A 15241-nucleotide genomic window follows, 5' to 3' on the forward strand; every position below is an offset into this window, starting at 1 on the left:
TAAAAATCAATTTTTCCAATATATTTATAATTATATTTATAATAAATATAACAATTATACATGTTGGATATTCGTCATTTTATTACTTTGAACAAAATCTATTATCTTAAAGTTCGGACATATCTAACAAAGCATTTAAATGTGTCGGCATCCAATTTGTACCATTATGACATATAAACACGACATTATTATCGATATACGCTTGAACATTGCCCACTTTGTATACTTGCTTGCCTTCTTTATATCTGTTCGGAATTGGCATAAATAATATACCCCGCTCTTCACATTTCTTTTGCACAAGATCTTTGAAACCATGTGGAATTTGTGAGGCCGTTCGCATTGCCTCTGCGAGTCTCTGTGAAAAATGAAATACACGTAATATTTAAGAATAACTCTGAGTAATTTAACGTGTATGTTACTTACCTCCATCCTTGGCTGCGCGATTGATGTCATTTGCGACATTGCCGGTTGGGTTCTTTCCAGGCTTGTTAAATATGAAACATGTTCCATCGCACCAGGTTGATTTTGTGATCCACTGACGGCCCTATTCATCATGTCCAATGCTTTCTTGAAATGCTCTGTAAATTATATTTACATGTCATAATATACTTCAATGAATAGCAAAAATTATGAAAAACAAGAAGGATTTATCTGATATTATAATGCACATACACAAAAAAAGAATGCGATACAAAGAAAAAGGAACAATACTCGTTTACAAAACCTGTATCTTATAAATTATCCTAGTTTTATGAATATTCTAAAATATAGATTAGTTACATGTATTATTAAATTATAAAGCAATTATTTTCGATTTCAGAATTTATATAAATATCCGAAAATCAAAGAGTGATGTATGAAATATAAGTTTTGTAAATAAATGTCAATATACCTTTTATCACTGGTTCTGCCAATAACTTATCACTTAACATACTTTTCCAACCCATATACCAATTTGTAACTTGATCGTAATTCGGCGAATGATTGAGCCAAAGTGCCAAAACTTGCAACCACTTTGGAAAAAAGAATTTGTCAAGCAGTCCTGCCATAATGTGAACAGGAATCAATTCTTTCCACTCATACACCCAATTCCATGGATCTATATGTTGTTGATGTGGATTTATGACAAATTCGGATAATGCTAGTTGCAATTTTGGTATAATATTTTTAACTAAAAACGCTTCCATATCCCCCTTGGCAAACACTTCTGCCCAAGGTTGCAGCATTAATCTAGCTGATCTATCCGATGGATGCCAACCTCCTAATGCAGATCCTAATTTTCTACGTATTATTGGATAAATTAAAGTATCCAAACGATTTCCTAATTTACATAAGAAGGGATTATTATTTACCTGTGTAATTGTACATACAAATGTAAATCAGTATATACTTACGTAATAATGGCAACCAAGGATGAATCCATGTATGGATGGGTACAGTGTCTGTAAGAGGATTCCATTCTTCCACCTCCAATGTCAATTTTGGCAAAACTAATAAATCTAATATATTTTCTAAAATCCAGTTGGGCAATAATGGCATCCAATGTTCTATTAACTCAATCAAAGGATCTGGTTGCCTACACGTCCATTGCCTAATTTGTTTATAAAGAATATTAGAAAAGAGCACATGAAAATAATTATTTTTGTTTGTATATTTAAATACAGAATTCAACAGAAAGTTAAAAAAATTTAGTGATATGTATTCACAAAGATGCCTACAATTTTGTTGATATTACCATATAATTAAAATTTATTATAAGAATAACTCACTGTATGGCTCCTCTAATTGATGGCATCCATGCATTCCATACTAATTGATCATATGGATGCATAGTCTGTGTTTGGAGTGTAGTATTAGTAGTTCCATTCTCTAAAATACATTTCCACTGTTCAAATAATTTGATTGGTTGTTTTGATTGCAAGAGTGGATTCCAGCTGAGCAAACAATCTTTTATTTTTGGTGCCACAAAACTACTAGCCAATTCACCAAGTTCGTACATTTTGTACTCCTCATAATAATTGTCTTGCAAATTTTTAAAAGCTTCTGCAATTTCTTGCAGAGACAATTCATTTGTTTCATTCATTAATCTATCCACAATCACAAGCACATTCTCTAAGATATCAATTAGTTGGCCATGTTGATCCACAATTTTCGATGAATTCTTCTTTTCTGCTTCTAAAGCAACCATTCTGTCATTTAAATGCCTCATTCTTCGATCATTTTGTATAATATCTTGCTCACACATATCCACGAGTAAATTTAAATTATGCTGCAATTCAGGTAGAGCAAAGTTCATCTTAGATTTCTTATCAGACATAGTTATGGTCTCATCAGGACATTGCTGACCACCTGCTATTGCATGATATCCACTAAGAATTCTTTGCTCTGGCCCTGTCATATCGATAACTTTAACTCTGCTTATATCATTAGATATTGGAAGCTTTCTATTGGGTTTCAACTTTCCATCTTCCAAAACTTGATCAACACTTCTATAACAGTATCTAACTTTCTTTTTATTACTATTATCGCCCTTTCGCCATTGAGATTTGGATTTGGATTCTTTTGTTTCTTCTTCATCGTCATCTTTCTTTTTTTCTGGAATTTTTGGCACCTTTTCTGGACCATATGCACCAATCGCACCTCTTCCCTTTCTAAGATGTGCTTCCACTGGGGTGCTTATTCCTTGTAGTTGTTTACCCAAACCTTTGCCAGGTTCAAATCCCATCTAAATAAAAAAAAATATATTTTTTATTACTATCTTATGTTTTGTAGAAATTTGTATTAGACCATTTGAGCATTAATCAATGATTAATTTAATTTGATTAAATTCAATCATTATTAGATCATTATTTAAAAAATACCTGTAATAATAATTTAGCACCAATACCCTTTGTATGTACTTCCCAAGTACCCATCCCACCTTTCATTAATAATGGATTTACTTGATTGCGTTTTCTACGCAAACCTGCAATATCATTATCTAAATTCAAAGAAAAAGGTGGACATGATTTCGAATTATTTGGTCTTTCATCTTCTGAGCTAAATAAGAAATAAAATATAAATTTATCTTAATAAAGAAAAATATAAGAAAAATATTCACACACTAGAAAAGTTTAAGTATTAAATCTCACCTAGAATCAGTATGATGCTTTGTTTGAAATTCCTGTGTCTCTTCGTCTTCCTTGTCATCATTATCTTTTTTATCTTTTGGTTTCCCTGCTTGTTGAATACCACCAGCAACAAAACTAACTGGTGCTGTATAATTTTTAGGACCTTTATTAAAAGTTTTGAAAGATGGTCTAGCAGATAATTCATCTTCATCGCTGTCATCTGCCCATATTCCTATGTTCGGAAAAGATTATTACTTCAAATTTTCTATGTATATATATGTGAAATTATTTATATATTATTTTATATATATATATATATACACTGTCATTAAACTTTAATTCTCGATCTATTTTCTCCCCCTTTTAACAATATAATTTTAATATTTTTTTCAATATATTATACCTAGCATTTGTTGCTTCTTCGAAAGTTTGCGTCGAGGACGACTTATGTTAAATTCGTTATCTAAATCATAATCGGTAATTTCAAAGCTTTCTACTTCATCTTCAGACATCTTGTTTTATAATTTAATTATTTTGTTATAAAATATTATTTTATTTTTCTATATAATAATATAACTTCAAAAAATCCACATACTGCACAACCTTCCATTAGATCCGACTATCGTATCAGAGGATCTGTTCTTTTTAGCTGCACTACTGCACTAGTGCAATTAGTTATGCGTCGTCTACAATGATGCGTCGTCTACAATGAGATTTTAAGGAGACTTAAGGCGTAAGATTTAAGAAATTGACCAATCACAGTCGAGTATTCTCTTAATACTTGACTGTGATTGGTCAATTTCTTAAGTCTTAGGGCCATCACACATGAAATTCCATAAGCACGTAAAGCGTCGTCTACAATGAGATTTTAAGGAGACTTAAGGCGTAAGACTTAAGAAATTGACCAATCACAGTCAAGTATTAAGAGAATATTCGACTGTGATTGGTCAATTTCTTAAATCTTACGCCTTAAGTCTCCTTAAAATCTCATTGTAGACAACGCATAAGACATAAACGTAAGGAAATCGACCAATCACGGAAATAATTCCTTAATTTTACATAAACCATAAAATATCTAGTAAAATATTCATTTTTCGATTATCTTACCTTAATACTTTTATATGCAAAATAATGAGAGGAATCAATTGGTGTAAAAAAAAAACATAGTTGTTTTTAAGAAAAAATATGTAATTAATTGCAAATTACATTTTTCTTTTAAAACAACTATGTTTTTTCTTTACACCAATTGATTCCTCTCATTGTTTTGTATATAAAAGTATTAAGGTAAGATAATCGAAAAATGAATATTTTACTAGATATTTTATGGTTTATGTAAAATTAAGAAATTATTTCAAGCCTCATAACTCGAAAAGTACTCAATGAAGAAATACTTTATTATAGTGTTTTGGAAAGAATATATTATATTATAGTGTTTTCGAATGGTTCTTTTCCATTTCGCATTACTCCTAGTCTTACGCCTTACTCCACCGTCCACTCCACCGATATTATTTTCATTCTAGACGGTCCTTTAGTCAGTTTAATTTAATAAACTGATTTAATTTAAAATAATTTGTTTAATAATCTGGATCGCTTGTTGGGATTCAGAATATGGAACAGATTATTTGAAATTAAACGAATAAATGGGAGATAGCCTATTTATTGCGTATATTAAAAGTAAAATGTAAATAAAAATAAAATTATTCTTATGGCCGAGTGTATTTATATACTTTTATAAATGTCCAAGATATTTACTTATCAAAAATGAAAAAAGTAATATGTCTCGAAAGTTCATGAAATTTTCACATAGATTCCACGTAGATTCTAGTACCGTTTTTGAGCGGATTATCCACTCGAATATCCACGTGGATTTAACGATATTAATCTACGTGGTAATAACGTGGATTTCACGTACTGTTTTTGTCTGGCATGTCTGGAGTTATAAATATTTCTCTTCTTGTTAGATCTTGTTTGCGAAGCCAATTATGTAACACTACTGTTGCTTTTACCATTTTTTCAATAGTATCAACTTTAGCAATTGTACATTTTCTATAAATTCGCCATTGAGCCGCCAGTATTCCAAATGTATTCTCGATCATTCTTCTTGCAAGAGATAGTCGATAATTAAAGACTTTTTTTTCCGGTGATAATCCTTCTCGACCAGGATATAGTCGCATTAAATACGAACTTAATGGAAAGGCTTCATCTCCAACTATTACGTATGGATAATTAGTACTTCCTTCATAAATTTCATCCGGAGGTGGAATATGCATTTTTCCTTGTGCAAATAATTGACCCATTCGAGAATGCTTGAAAATACCACCATCGCTTTGACGTCCAAAAGCTCCAATATCAACCAAAGTGAAGAGATAATTAGCATCACACATTGCTAATAACACAATGCTGTGAGTTTTTTTATAATTATAATACATCGAACCAGAATGTTCAGGACTCTGGACAATATAAACAAAAAATATTTTAGTAAAATCCTAAAGCAATATAGGCAGTGTACTTGCATGGCATCATCATACTTCTTATCTGTATGACAACATGCTTCCCATCTAAAGCTCCAATGCAATGTGGAAAATGCCATTTTTCATTGAAATCATGGGCAATTGCTCTCCAGTTTGCTTCATTACATGGCACCAATACAAGTGGTGATAATACTTCCCATAAGATTTGACATGTTTCGGCAATAATTTGGGATACTGCTGTCAAACTGACAAGATAATGGTATGACATTGATGTCATACTATTTCCACTCGCTAAATATCTATAATAATACATAAAATAATGATTAGAAACATGAGTTAAGATTTAATTTTATTTTTTATAAAATTTCAATTTCAAACATATTGATAATCGTTGTTCCGCTTCTATTGGTTCACGAATGACATGCTGTCGAGTAATTTTTGGACCTACTAATTGCAATAATTCTTCAAATTGAGTAGTATCCATTCGAAAATAATTTCGAAAACGCAAGTCTTCCAACTTTAATATAGGTAAAGTTGTATAATAAAATCCATTACGGCGACGTTGTTGAAACAATTCAGTCACCCAAATCTTTTTTTTTTATAATGCCGCTTTTCTTTCGAAATTTTATTAGCCCAAATTACAATTGCACTAGCTACTGCTGCAATTGCAACTTTTTGTCTTCGCAAAGTTTCAATATTATGTTTTTGAATGGTTTTCTCACATTCTCTGTGCCATTGATACAATTTTTGATTATATGACATTATTAAACTCAAAATTAAATTCAAAATTTAAATTAAACTGTTAAAAGTCTGCAATATTATTTTTAAGTTATAATTTGTTTATGTACTACTGCTGTCTTCCTTAAATGCCCTGCTGACATGTGATCTTGCCGGCCAGTGCTGCGGCTGAAGCTATTCCTTTTCATGAGCAGCAAATATGCTTTAGTGAATTTTGATCACGTGACTGATTTGCTGCTGCTGCATGCTGCGTATGAAAAGGCCTTAATACAGTATGTGATCTAACCTCTAAATATATGGTTGGCACTATTTATTATCAAGCGTTTCCACGGATTAAATTTGGTATCAGCCCGACAAAAACAGTTACGTCACATCCTCGTCGAATCCACGTATTTTACGTGGCTTACGTGGGATGCAGATTTATCCACGAATTATCTACGTGGATACAACTTTCTTTTTTCATTATTACATCGAGGTACTTTATTCTCGAAATATAAATGTAGATTTCATGTGGATATTTCTATTGAAATTATGATTAATCATTCAACGACTCGGTAATATTGTAATGTTAAAAGATATTTTATTAAAATTTTTCAATTGTAATTTTGTATCTGAAATATTTCAGAAATATACCTGCATCATGTTTTTCATAATATTTATAATATTTATATTATAATATTATAATATTTATATTTTATATAATATTGTATTGGCAATATTTCTGAAATCTTTCAGAAAGATAAAAAAGTTTGCTAAAAAAAAGATTATATCTGTATGTTTCTAAATATGTAATAGTACATATGTATATAGAATATGCTTCCTCGCTTTGCCGCTATGCGGCGCTGCATCAAATTAGCTTTTTTTTTTTTTATCGATGAGGAATCCAATCTTTACGGACACCCTTCACCCTCTCCCGAGAGAGAGGGCTCCGGGTAGTGCGGGACTCCAGGCTGGTTGCATCCATCCAGACCTGACTACCCGCTAAACCTCACCGGTGGCATCCTAACGTTCAGCGACGGTTCCCCGGGAACCGCTTGCGCATAACCTCCAGGGTGCATCAAAATAGCTAACTCGTATTCAACTTTTCGTCATTAAGTGTATATAAAGAACTGATACTAACACGGTCCGAAGTTTATTTTTTCTTTTAAGGACCGTCTACGATGGAAGTAATATTGGTGGAGTGGACGGTGGAGTAAGGCGTAAGCGAATGGTTCTTTTCCATTTCGCATTACTCCTAGTCTTACGCCTTACTCCACCGTCCACTCCACCGATATTATTTTCATTCTAGACGGTCCTTTAGTCAGTTTAATTTAATAAACTGATTTAATTTAAAATAATTTGTTTAATAATCTGGATCGCTTGTTGGGATTCAGAATATGGAACAGATTATTTGAAATTAAACGAATAAATGGGAGATAGCCTATTTATTGCGTATATTAAAAGTAAAATATAAATAAAAATAAAATTATTCTTATGGCCGAGTGTATTTATATACTTTTATAAATGTTCAAGATATTCACTTATCAAAAATGAAAAAAGTAATATGTCTCGAAAGTTCATGAAATTTTCACATAGATTCCACGTAGATTCTAGTACCGTTTTTGAGCGGATTATCCACTCGAATATCCACGTGGATTCAACGATATTAATCTACGTGATAATAACGTGGATTTCACGTACTGTTTTTGTCGGGTATTATATACTTTTCTGTGGATTAAAACCTCTGAATTACTTTCTAAATATGTAAATACTAATATTCAAATTTTATCTCTTTAAATTTTAATTTTAACTAAATTATTATAACATAATTAGAATTAATACTAGATTAATAATAGATTTAATTAATATTTTTTTGAATAGTGAGCCTACTGGTATCACCGATCGTCCTTAACGTGGCCTCAAGAACATACGTACAGTTTTAAAGTTAAAAAGATTGAAGTAAATATATACTTCAATCTTTTTAACTTTATAAATATTGCATACATTCCGCTTCACACATACTTGTATGCAGAGCATCGGTTCCCCATGATGCGTATTTTTCGAGACGCGTAAGTGTGCTGTCACATGGCAGTCGGAATTTCGGAAAACGGAATCTCGGAAAAGTACTAGAATACTAATACTAGGATCAACCAATTAGAATTATTTGGAGAAATTTTAACTTAATGTTTAATGAAAATTAACCGGAATTGAATTTTTATCTTTATAAGAAGAATTTTATTGTTAATAAATAATTGTTCGGTAAGTATTTACTAATATACATATAAATATTTAATCAAAATATTTTATCACATAAAATGGTTATCATATTGTAAAGAATAAAAGTTGCGTGTTTGTCGGTCCGGTTTTTTTATGGCTGGGCTCCCCATGGACTAATATTTCGGAGCATTTCGGAAATTAGTAAAAATAGAAAAATTTATTTTGATAGTTTTCCGACAAAAAAAATAATTAATACAATAGAAAAATATATAAAAAAAGTGACATTTGTATATATTGTTTATTATAACAGAAAATAATAAAGAAATTTTGTAAATTGAAAAACAATTTGAGGTTAGAATAGCATTCCGTTTTCCGTAAAAATCACTCCATGGGGAGCGAGGCTATCGAAAAACCGACATTCAAACTTTACTAGATAATTCTGATTGGTTGATCACCACTCTTTCCGAGATTCCGTTTTCCGAAATTCCGACTGCCATGTGACAGCACCCTAAGTTACGAAGACCAATCGCAAATCTTCTTAGCGTTTCCATTAGAGTGTACAATGGAAAATCTAATCTGCAATTGGTTGTATTTGTTACACATTCACACAATACGCCCCATGTGAATACCGACTTTTAAAATGATGTAACTTCAATTAAATTACTAGAATACGCAAGTTACGCTTACGCAAGTTACGTCGCATCTCATACAGCACAGAAAAGTTGCAAATATATTGCAGAATAATTTCATTGAAACATTGCAATATTGCAAATCGGTAGCGAAACTTGCTGCAACATTGCTGTAAAGTTGCGGCAACGTTAAGATGTCCGCTTTTTGTAATATTACAACGAAGTGTCGTAGCAATATTGCAATGTAATATATTTAAAAAAATGCAACGTTGCTGGAATCATGTAGCAATATTGCATATAAAACATTTTTTCGAAATAATTCTTGATACATGAATCTTGGAAGTTTATAAAAAATATATAAAATAAAAAAATCTTGATATAAATAAAAATTTGTAATGATTGTATTCAAGATAATATATCGTAAAGTCATATTTAAATATGTATATTTAGATTTTATTATATCTAAAAGTATATCGAAAAGTTCATTTAATCTTTACCTTCATTAAGAGTAAATTTTGTTTCATCTTAGAAAGTACATGCAATTTTACATGAATAAAGTAAATGTCTTTTAAGGAATAAAAAAGGACTTAGCCAATTATTTTAACATTTTTAAAATATCTTTGAAAATGATTTTCAAACATTTTTCAAATATTTTTTTACTATTTAGAATATATAAGCATGGTTGAGGCACTCATATCTCATATTTCTTAGAACTTTTCAAGCGGTTCCTAGATAGCTGCATATGTATATTTCAACCACTCCACACTCGTATGCTAGTTATTTTCATTTGTGTCACACCTAATTCACATAGAAGCAATGTTCTATTATATGCATGGGCGCCGGCAGAATTACTTTTAGGGGGGTGCACTCAAAAGAGGATGCACTGGAAAAACGGTTTTTTCCCAGTTCATAATTATATTTTTGTTAACGTCGTTTATGTTATTTATTGAATTTTAATAAAGATTCATTAATAATTGAAAAATTCTAATTTTTATATTGCATCTGTTAATATAGTTAAAGAATCTCAATTTTACAATTGCAAATAGTTACAAAGTTACAACTCTTAATAGTTTATAAGTATTTATTTATTATATAATTATTAATAGTTAACAAGTATTTATTAAATAAATGTTGGCTTCTTGTAATAAATAATTTGTTAACGCATGCACTATTTATAATTCAAATGAACGATTTTTAAGATCTATCTTATATTTGATAAAAACATCAAATTTAAGATCACAGATATTTGATATAAGCATATCAAATTTTAACTTTCCTATGAAAAACATTAAGTTAAAGGAAAATTTAACTTAACATTTATACGCGCCATAAGTATTAAACGGTGGGGATTACTACTTACGGTTGTCAAAATGCTAAACGCATCCGCGCTGTTCTTTTGTTTTATTCATTTGTTATTTCGAGTTATTTATTTTGAAAAAATTATAATTGTTATATATATGTTATTTATTTTGAAAAAATTATAATCGATATTATTCTATATTACATGATTTTTTTACTGAATTTTTTTTCTGTCTCTTCCCCACTTATTTCATAGGCCAGGGCCAGGGGGATATACATCCCGCCGCCCATGATTATATGGTTCCGAAAGCTACATGAAGTGCAAGCGGCATCAATTCTCTGTGGTTGTTCCAATCATACAGTGTAGTAATCTCAACTATAGACAGCATGACTAAATCAATGTGGATGTGACAATCACACATATAGCTGTACCATATATTACAATTTTTTATGGTTTTATCTAACCATAATTATGCATTTGGTAACCATATCGTTTTCTCCGTGTACTATTCCTTGTCTACCATTTAGAAGTAAATGTATAATTTAAAATTTAACAAAATTAAAATTGAAATTGACAAGTGATTCTTAAATGGCTTTTATGTAATACTATCGCGATTAGTTTGATCACATTACACGCACACATATACATATTAGCATTCGAAGAAATCGAATCATTACCTTTATTTGCGACTTTTTACTTATTTCTACAGTTTTCGATTCAGAAGTATTTATCCTATTACACAATTTTACAATAATTGTAAATGTTGTGTGATATTAAGGAACAGATGTTTAAAAATTCCTTACGAAATTTCAGGATATTTAAAAATTATTTATCAAAAGTCTTTTAGAGAATTTCTCTAATTAAATAATACATCATTTCAACTTAATTCATTATATTCAGCACTTGTCATACAGTATTACATATACGCGCGATGAATTCTGACTTATTAAAATAAACAAATACGAATTGCTAAACGATACGATAAATTATCATATTTAGCTAAAGGCATTGCGTTTAAACTGGTTTCTTTATCGATGATTCTGCGTCGTGAGTTTTATTCAGTGATGAGAGAAAAATGTATATTTTGTAAGCACTTATACTTTTATAAACTATTTTTTAAAATTTTACTTTATTGTAATATTACAATAATGTGAAATAATATTTATTCTAATTTTTTTAATTGACCATAAAACGATGCAGCATCTGAAATTTATTTTAATGTATAATTAATTAATTTTTTATTATATTAATAACTTATAATTATATATATATATATATATATATATATATATATATATATAATTTAATTGCATAATTAAAAAATAAATTATAAATAAAAAACAATAAGTTATATAAATAATGATTAATGTTTGTATAATATTATTTGTACACAGTTGACATTTTACGCTCATCTTAAAAGCATTAAAATTTCCGATCATTATATAGCTCACAATTTACGTCATTATTTATTTACACTGATCTACATATCAAAGATCAATGTTTTTCGTTTGGATAAGCGGGCAATTCAATGTCTGACGGTGACGCACAGTTATTATTCCAATGACGTAGGCGAAACTTCATGCGCCGATTGCTTATTATAAAGGCACATGACAAGTGTACCAAGAATGTTAATTCTCATTTGTACAACGGTACAATAACATAAAAAAACTATAGATAATAAAGATATGAGAAAAATAAATTTCTCATTCAAATATTATTCATATTCGAAGCTATTACATAATTACGAGGGGAAAAAAAATATTTACATTCTTTTAGCATCATTCATAACACATTCCTAACACAACAATTTTGTGCAAATCTGAATATAATTAATTCAATGTTATATTATTACGACTAAACTGCATTTATAATTCATAATTAATTAAAATTAAACTATATATACAATATTTAATCTTTTTAATAATATCAATAATAATTTTTGATTGATATGATGGATTCAATTTTTATCCTCTAAATATTCAAAAATATTTATTTAGTCATACTAAAAATTTATGTATACCCATTTATTTTGTAAAAAAATTGTTCAAAAAGAATATTATATTTGCTTATGTGCTTTATTTAAAATTAATTGGAAACGATGCTCTCTCTGCAAAAAGAGTACTTTGCAATATTATTCTTCTTTTTTGTAACATTATTTTAGAAAAAATGCGATGTGTACCTTTTCTTACTCATTAATATAAATATATTCGTCATCGTATAAATATATTCTTTTAGAAGAATATCTATCATGTTATGTTTAATGATTTTATCATGGGTCTGTTGGGTTTTGATATTTCTATTAACTATACAGGGTGTGTCATTTTAAGTGATGCAGCTGAATATCTCGAAACCATGGCGGTTTCGGTGAAAATGTTTTAAACAAAAGTTGTATGGTTTTAAGGAGGCCATAAGATGATGTCATTGGTTTTACCTTGAAAAGTCATTTGAAGGTCACGTGAAGGTCACCTTCAATTTCTTAAATGGAACCCCCTATTTTTTATTACTTATTCTTGTAGCTTATCTCGAGAGCTTTCCAAAACAATATAATAAAGTATTTCTTCATTGAGTACTTTTCGAGTTATGAGGCTTGAAATAATTTCTTAATTTTACATAAACCATAAAATATCTAGTAAAATATTCATTTTTCGATTATCTTACCTTAATACTTTTATGTACAAAATAATGAGAGAAATCAATTGGTGTAAAGAAAAAACATAGTTGTTTCGAAGAAAAAATATGTAATTTGCAATTAACAATTACATATTTTTTCTTAAAAATAACTATGTATTTTCTTTACACCAATTGATTCCTCTCATTACTTTGTACATAAAAGTATTAAGGTAAGATAATCGAAAAATGAATATTTTACTAGATATTTTATGGTTTATGTAAAATTGACGTGACCTTCAAATGACTTTTCAAGGTAAAACCAATGACACTATCTTATGACCCCCTTAAAACCATATAACTTTTGTTTAAAACATTTTCACCGAAACCACCATGGTTTCGAGATATTCAGCTACATCACTTAAAATGACACACCTGTGTATCTCAGAATAATAAATATATCTTGATTTGATTACTGAGAAAACGCGAATCAAAATGAATTTCATATAATTAAAATAAAAAATAAAAATAAAATTATATACAGTTTTAAAACTACTACATTCTCTCACTGGAGATCATGTTAAATTTTATCTTAAAACATTTTTTCTGGCAACTTACGTTTTTCACAAGAAACGATCTGAAAGTTCAAATTAATCTCGTCGTAATCAAATAATTTTGTCATTCATACAATTTTAACAATGATGACAATAAAACTTCATTAAAAGTGAGATTCCGTTTTATCATGTTAATGGAAATTACGATTGCTTATCCGCTGTGGAATTTATCACGCCTGATGATTCTAAACAGGTTGGGAAAAACCCAGTTTGACAGCGTTTCTATAAGCCCGTATAGTATTAACAGTCTTTAATCTCTACCTATTTAGCATAGTCAATCTTGACATAACCAAGCGAGAAGAAGATATTTCACTCCAACTGCATTTTACGAGAATAGAAAATTGTAAAAACACTGGAGCGATTGTGGATATGCAAGCATAAAGATCATATAAGAAAAGAACACGTAGACTTGTCTTCCAATCACTTCAAAAGATATTTTCAACCGATATTTAAAATAATTCAAAATATGTTGGTAAAGATATGTTTCCTTTTTATTAATTAAAATATATTTAATGACAATATATTTTATATCATAATCGAATATGAAGAATCCAAAGGAAGAACATGTTATCCATAGAGTCCAGTTTTTCTCCTTTTCAAGATAACACTGCAATGTTGTTCTAATAAAATTATTTTAGATTTTTCTATCAAAAGGGGAACCTAATGTGTGTGTGTGTGTGTGTGTGTGTGTGTGTCAAAGGCAAGAGTGATAAAAAAATATGCATATAGAAAAAAATATATTTCAATCACATCAATTCAAAGGAATTATTTTCGATATTTTAGTAAAAATATCGAAACACATTAAATTATTAATAGAATTATGTACCAAATAAATTTTTGCTGTGATCAAGATTATTTTAAGTATTCCAGAATAATAACATTATTATCAGGACTCACTTAGAAAAGTAAACTTTTAAAAATGCTCTATCGTCAAATTGATACAAGATAACTTGGTACGTTCTCTCTCTCTCTTTCTTTAGACCTTTCATATTTATATATTTATAATATGTATTATGTTTCTATTATATTATATATTTCTATATATATATATATATATATATATATATATATATATATATATATATATATAATGTATTTATAATAGCATATGTATAACACACCACGCTCTCTCTCTCTCTCTCACACACACACACACACACACACACACACACACACACACACACACACACACACACACACACACACACACACACACGCGTATATAATTAAATGAAATTTTTAATAGATAAAAAAAATAAGGAAGCTTATTTAAAATGTTATAATCTAATAATATGTTTCTTAGGATGCTTTATTAAAACTAAACTTTTCGAATCTAAGATTATTATCGAGATACTAGCTTGTTAATTTTATATTTAGATTTGTAGTGTGTCTCTCTCTCTCTCTCTCAACGGCAGAATTAGAATTCCGGCCAAACTGATTTTGTATATACATTGGCTACAATATTTATTAATACTTAATTGTTACAATATTTAGTATAAACGGCGGCATTCTTTTAAAATAAAGAAAATAGGAGCGTATTACCACAAGATGAGAAAAACAAATTCTGTTCTTTTAC

The 15241-nt window shown here is 29.3% G+C and overlaps 2 protein-coding genes across 3 annotated transcripts in view; both read right to left on the reverse strand.

Moving 5' to 3' along the window:
* Positions 1 to 3753, reverse strand: LOC145971704 (tuftelin-interacting protein 11-like). Its single transcript, XM_083099672.1, has 8 exons — positions 3514 to 3753; positions 3132 to 3342; positions 2862 to 3039; positions 1770 to 2725; positions 1395 to 1591; positions 893 to 1321; positions 424 to 578; positions 1 to 355 (listed from the first exon to the last, which is right to left on the reverse strand). Exons 1-8 carry the CDS (start codon positions 3620 to 3622, stop codon positions 107 to 109), a joined length of 2484 nt encoding a protein of 827 aa, XP_082955798.1. The 5' UTR covers positions 3623 to 3753; the 3' UTR covers positions 1 to 106.
* Positions 3724 to 15241, reverse strand: part of LOC145971753 (uncharacterized) — a 24875-nt gene continuing 13357 nt past the window's right edge. Inside the window, exons 2-4 of one of the 2 annotated variants that reach the window (XM_083099794.1) lie at positions 5639 to 5880; positions 5023 to 5560; positions 3724 to 3813 (exon numbers count right to left, since the gene is read on the reverse strand). In XM_083099794.1, coding sequence (XP_082955920.1) covers positions 3797 to 3813; positions 5023 to 5539 — 534 coding nt within the window. In that variant the 5' untranslated portion in view covers positions 5540 to 5560; positions 5639 to 5880 and the 3' untranslated portion in view covers positions 3724 to 3796. Of the gene's footprint in view, positions 3814 to 5022; positions 5561 to 5638; positions 5881 to 15241 lie in introns of those variants that run through there. The other variant, XM_083099873.1, reaches the window with a different exon arrangement.

This window comes from Camponotus vicinus, unplaced genomic scaffold, assembly GCF_025532165.1.
Source record: "Camponotus vicinus isolate PSW18456_S1 unplaced genomic scaffold, iyCamVici1.0 SCAF_1, whole genome shotgun sequence".
Classification (NCBI taxonomy): domain Eukaryota; kingdom Metazoa; phylum Arthropoda; class Insecta; order Hymenoptera; family Formicidae; genus Camponotus; species Camponotus vicinus.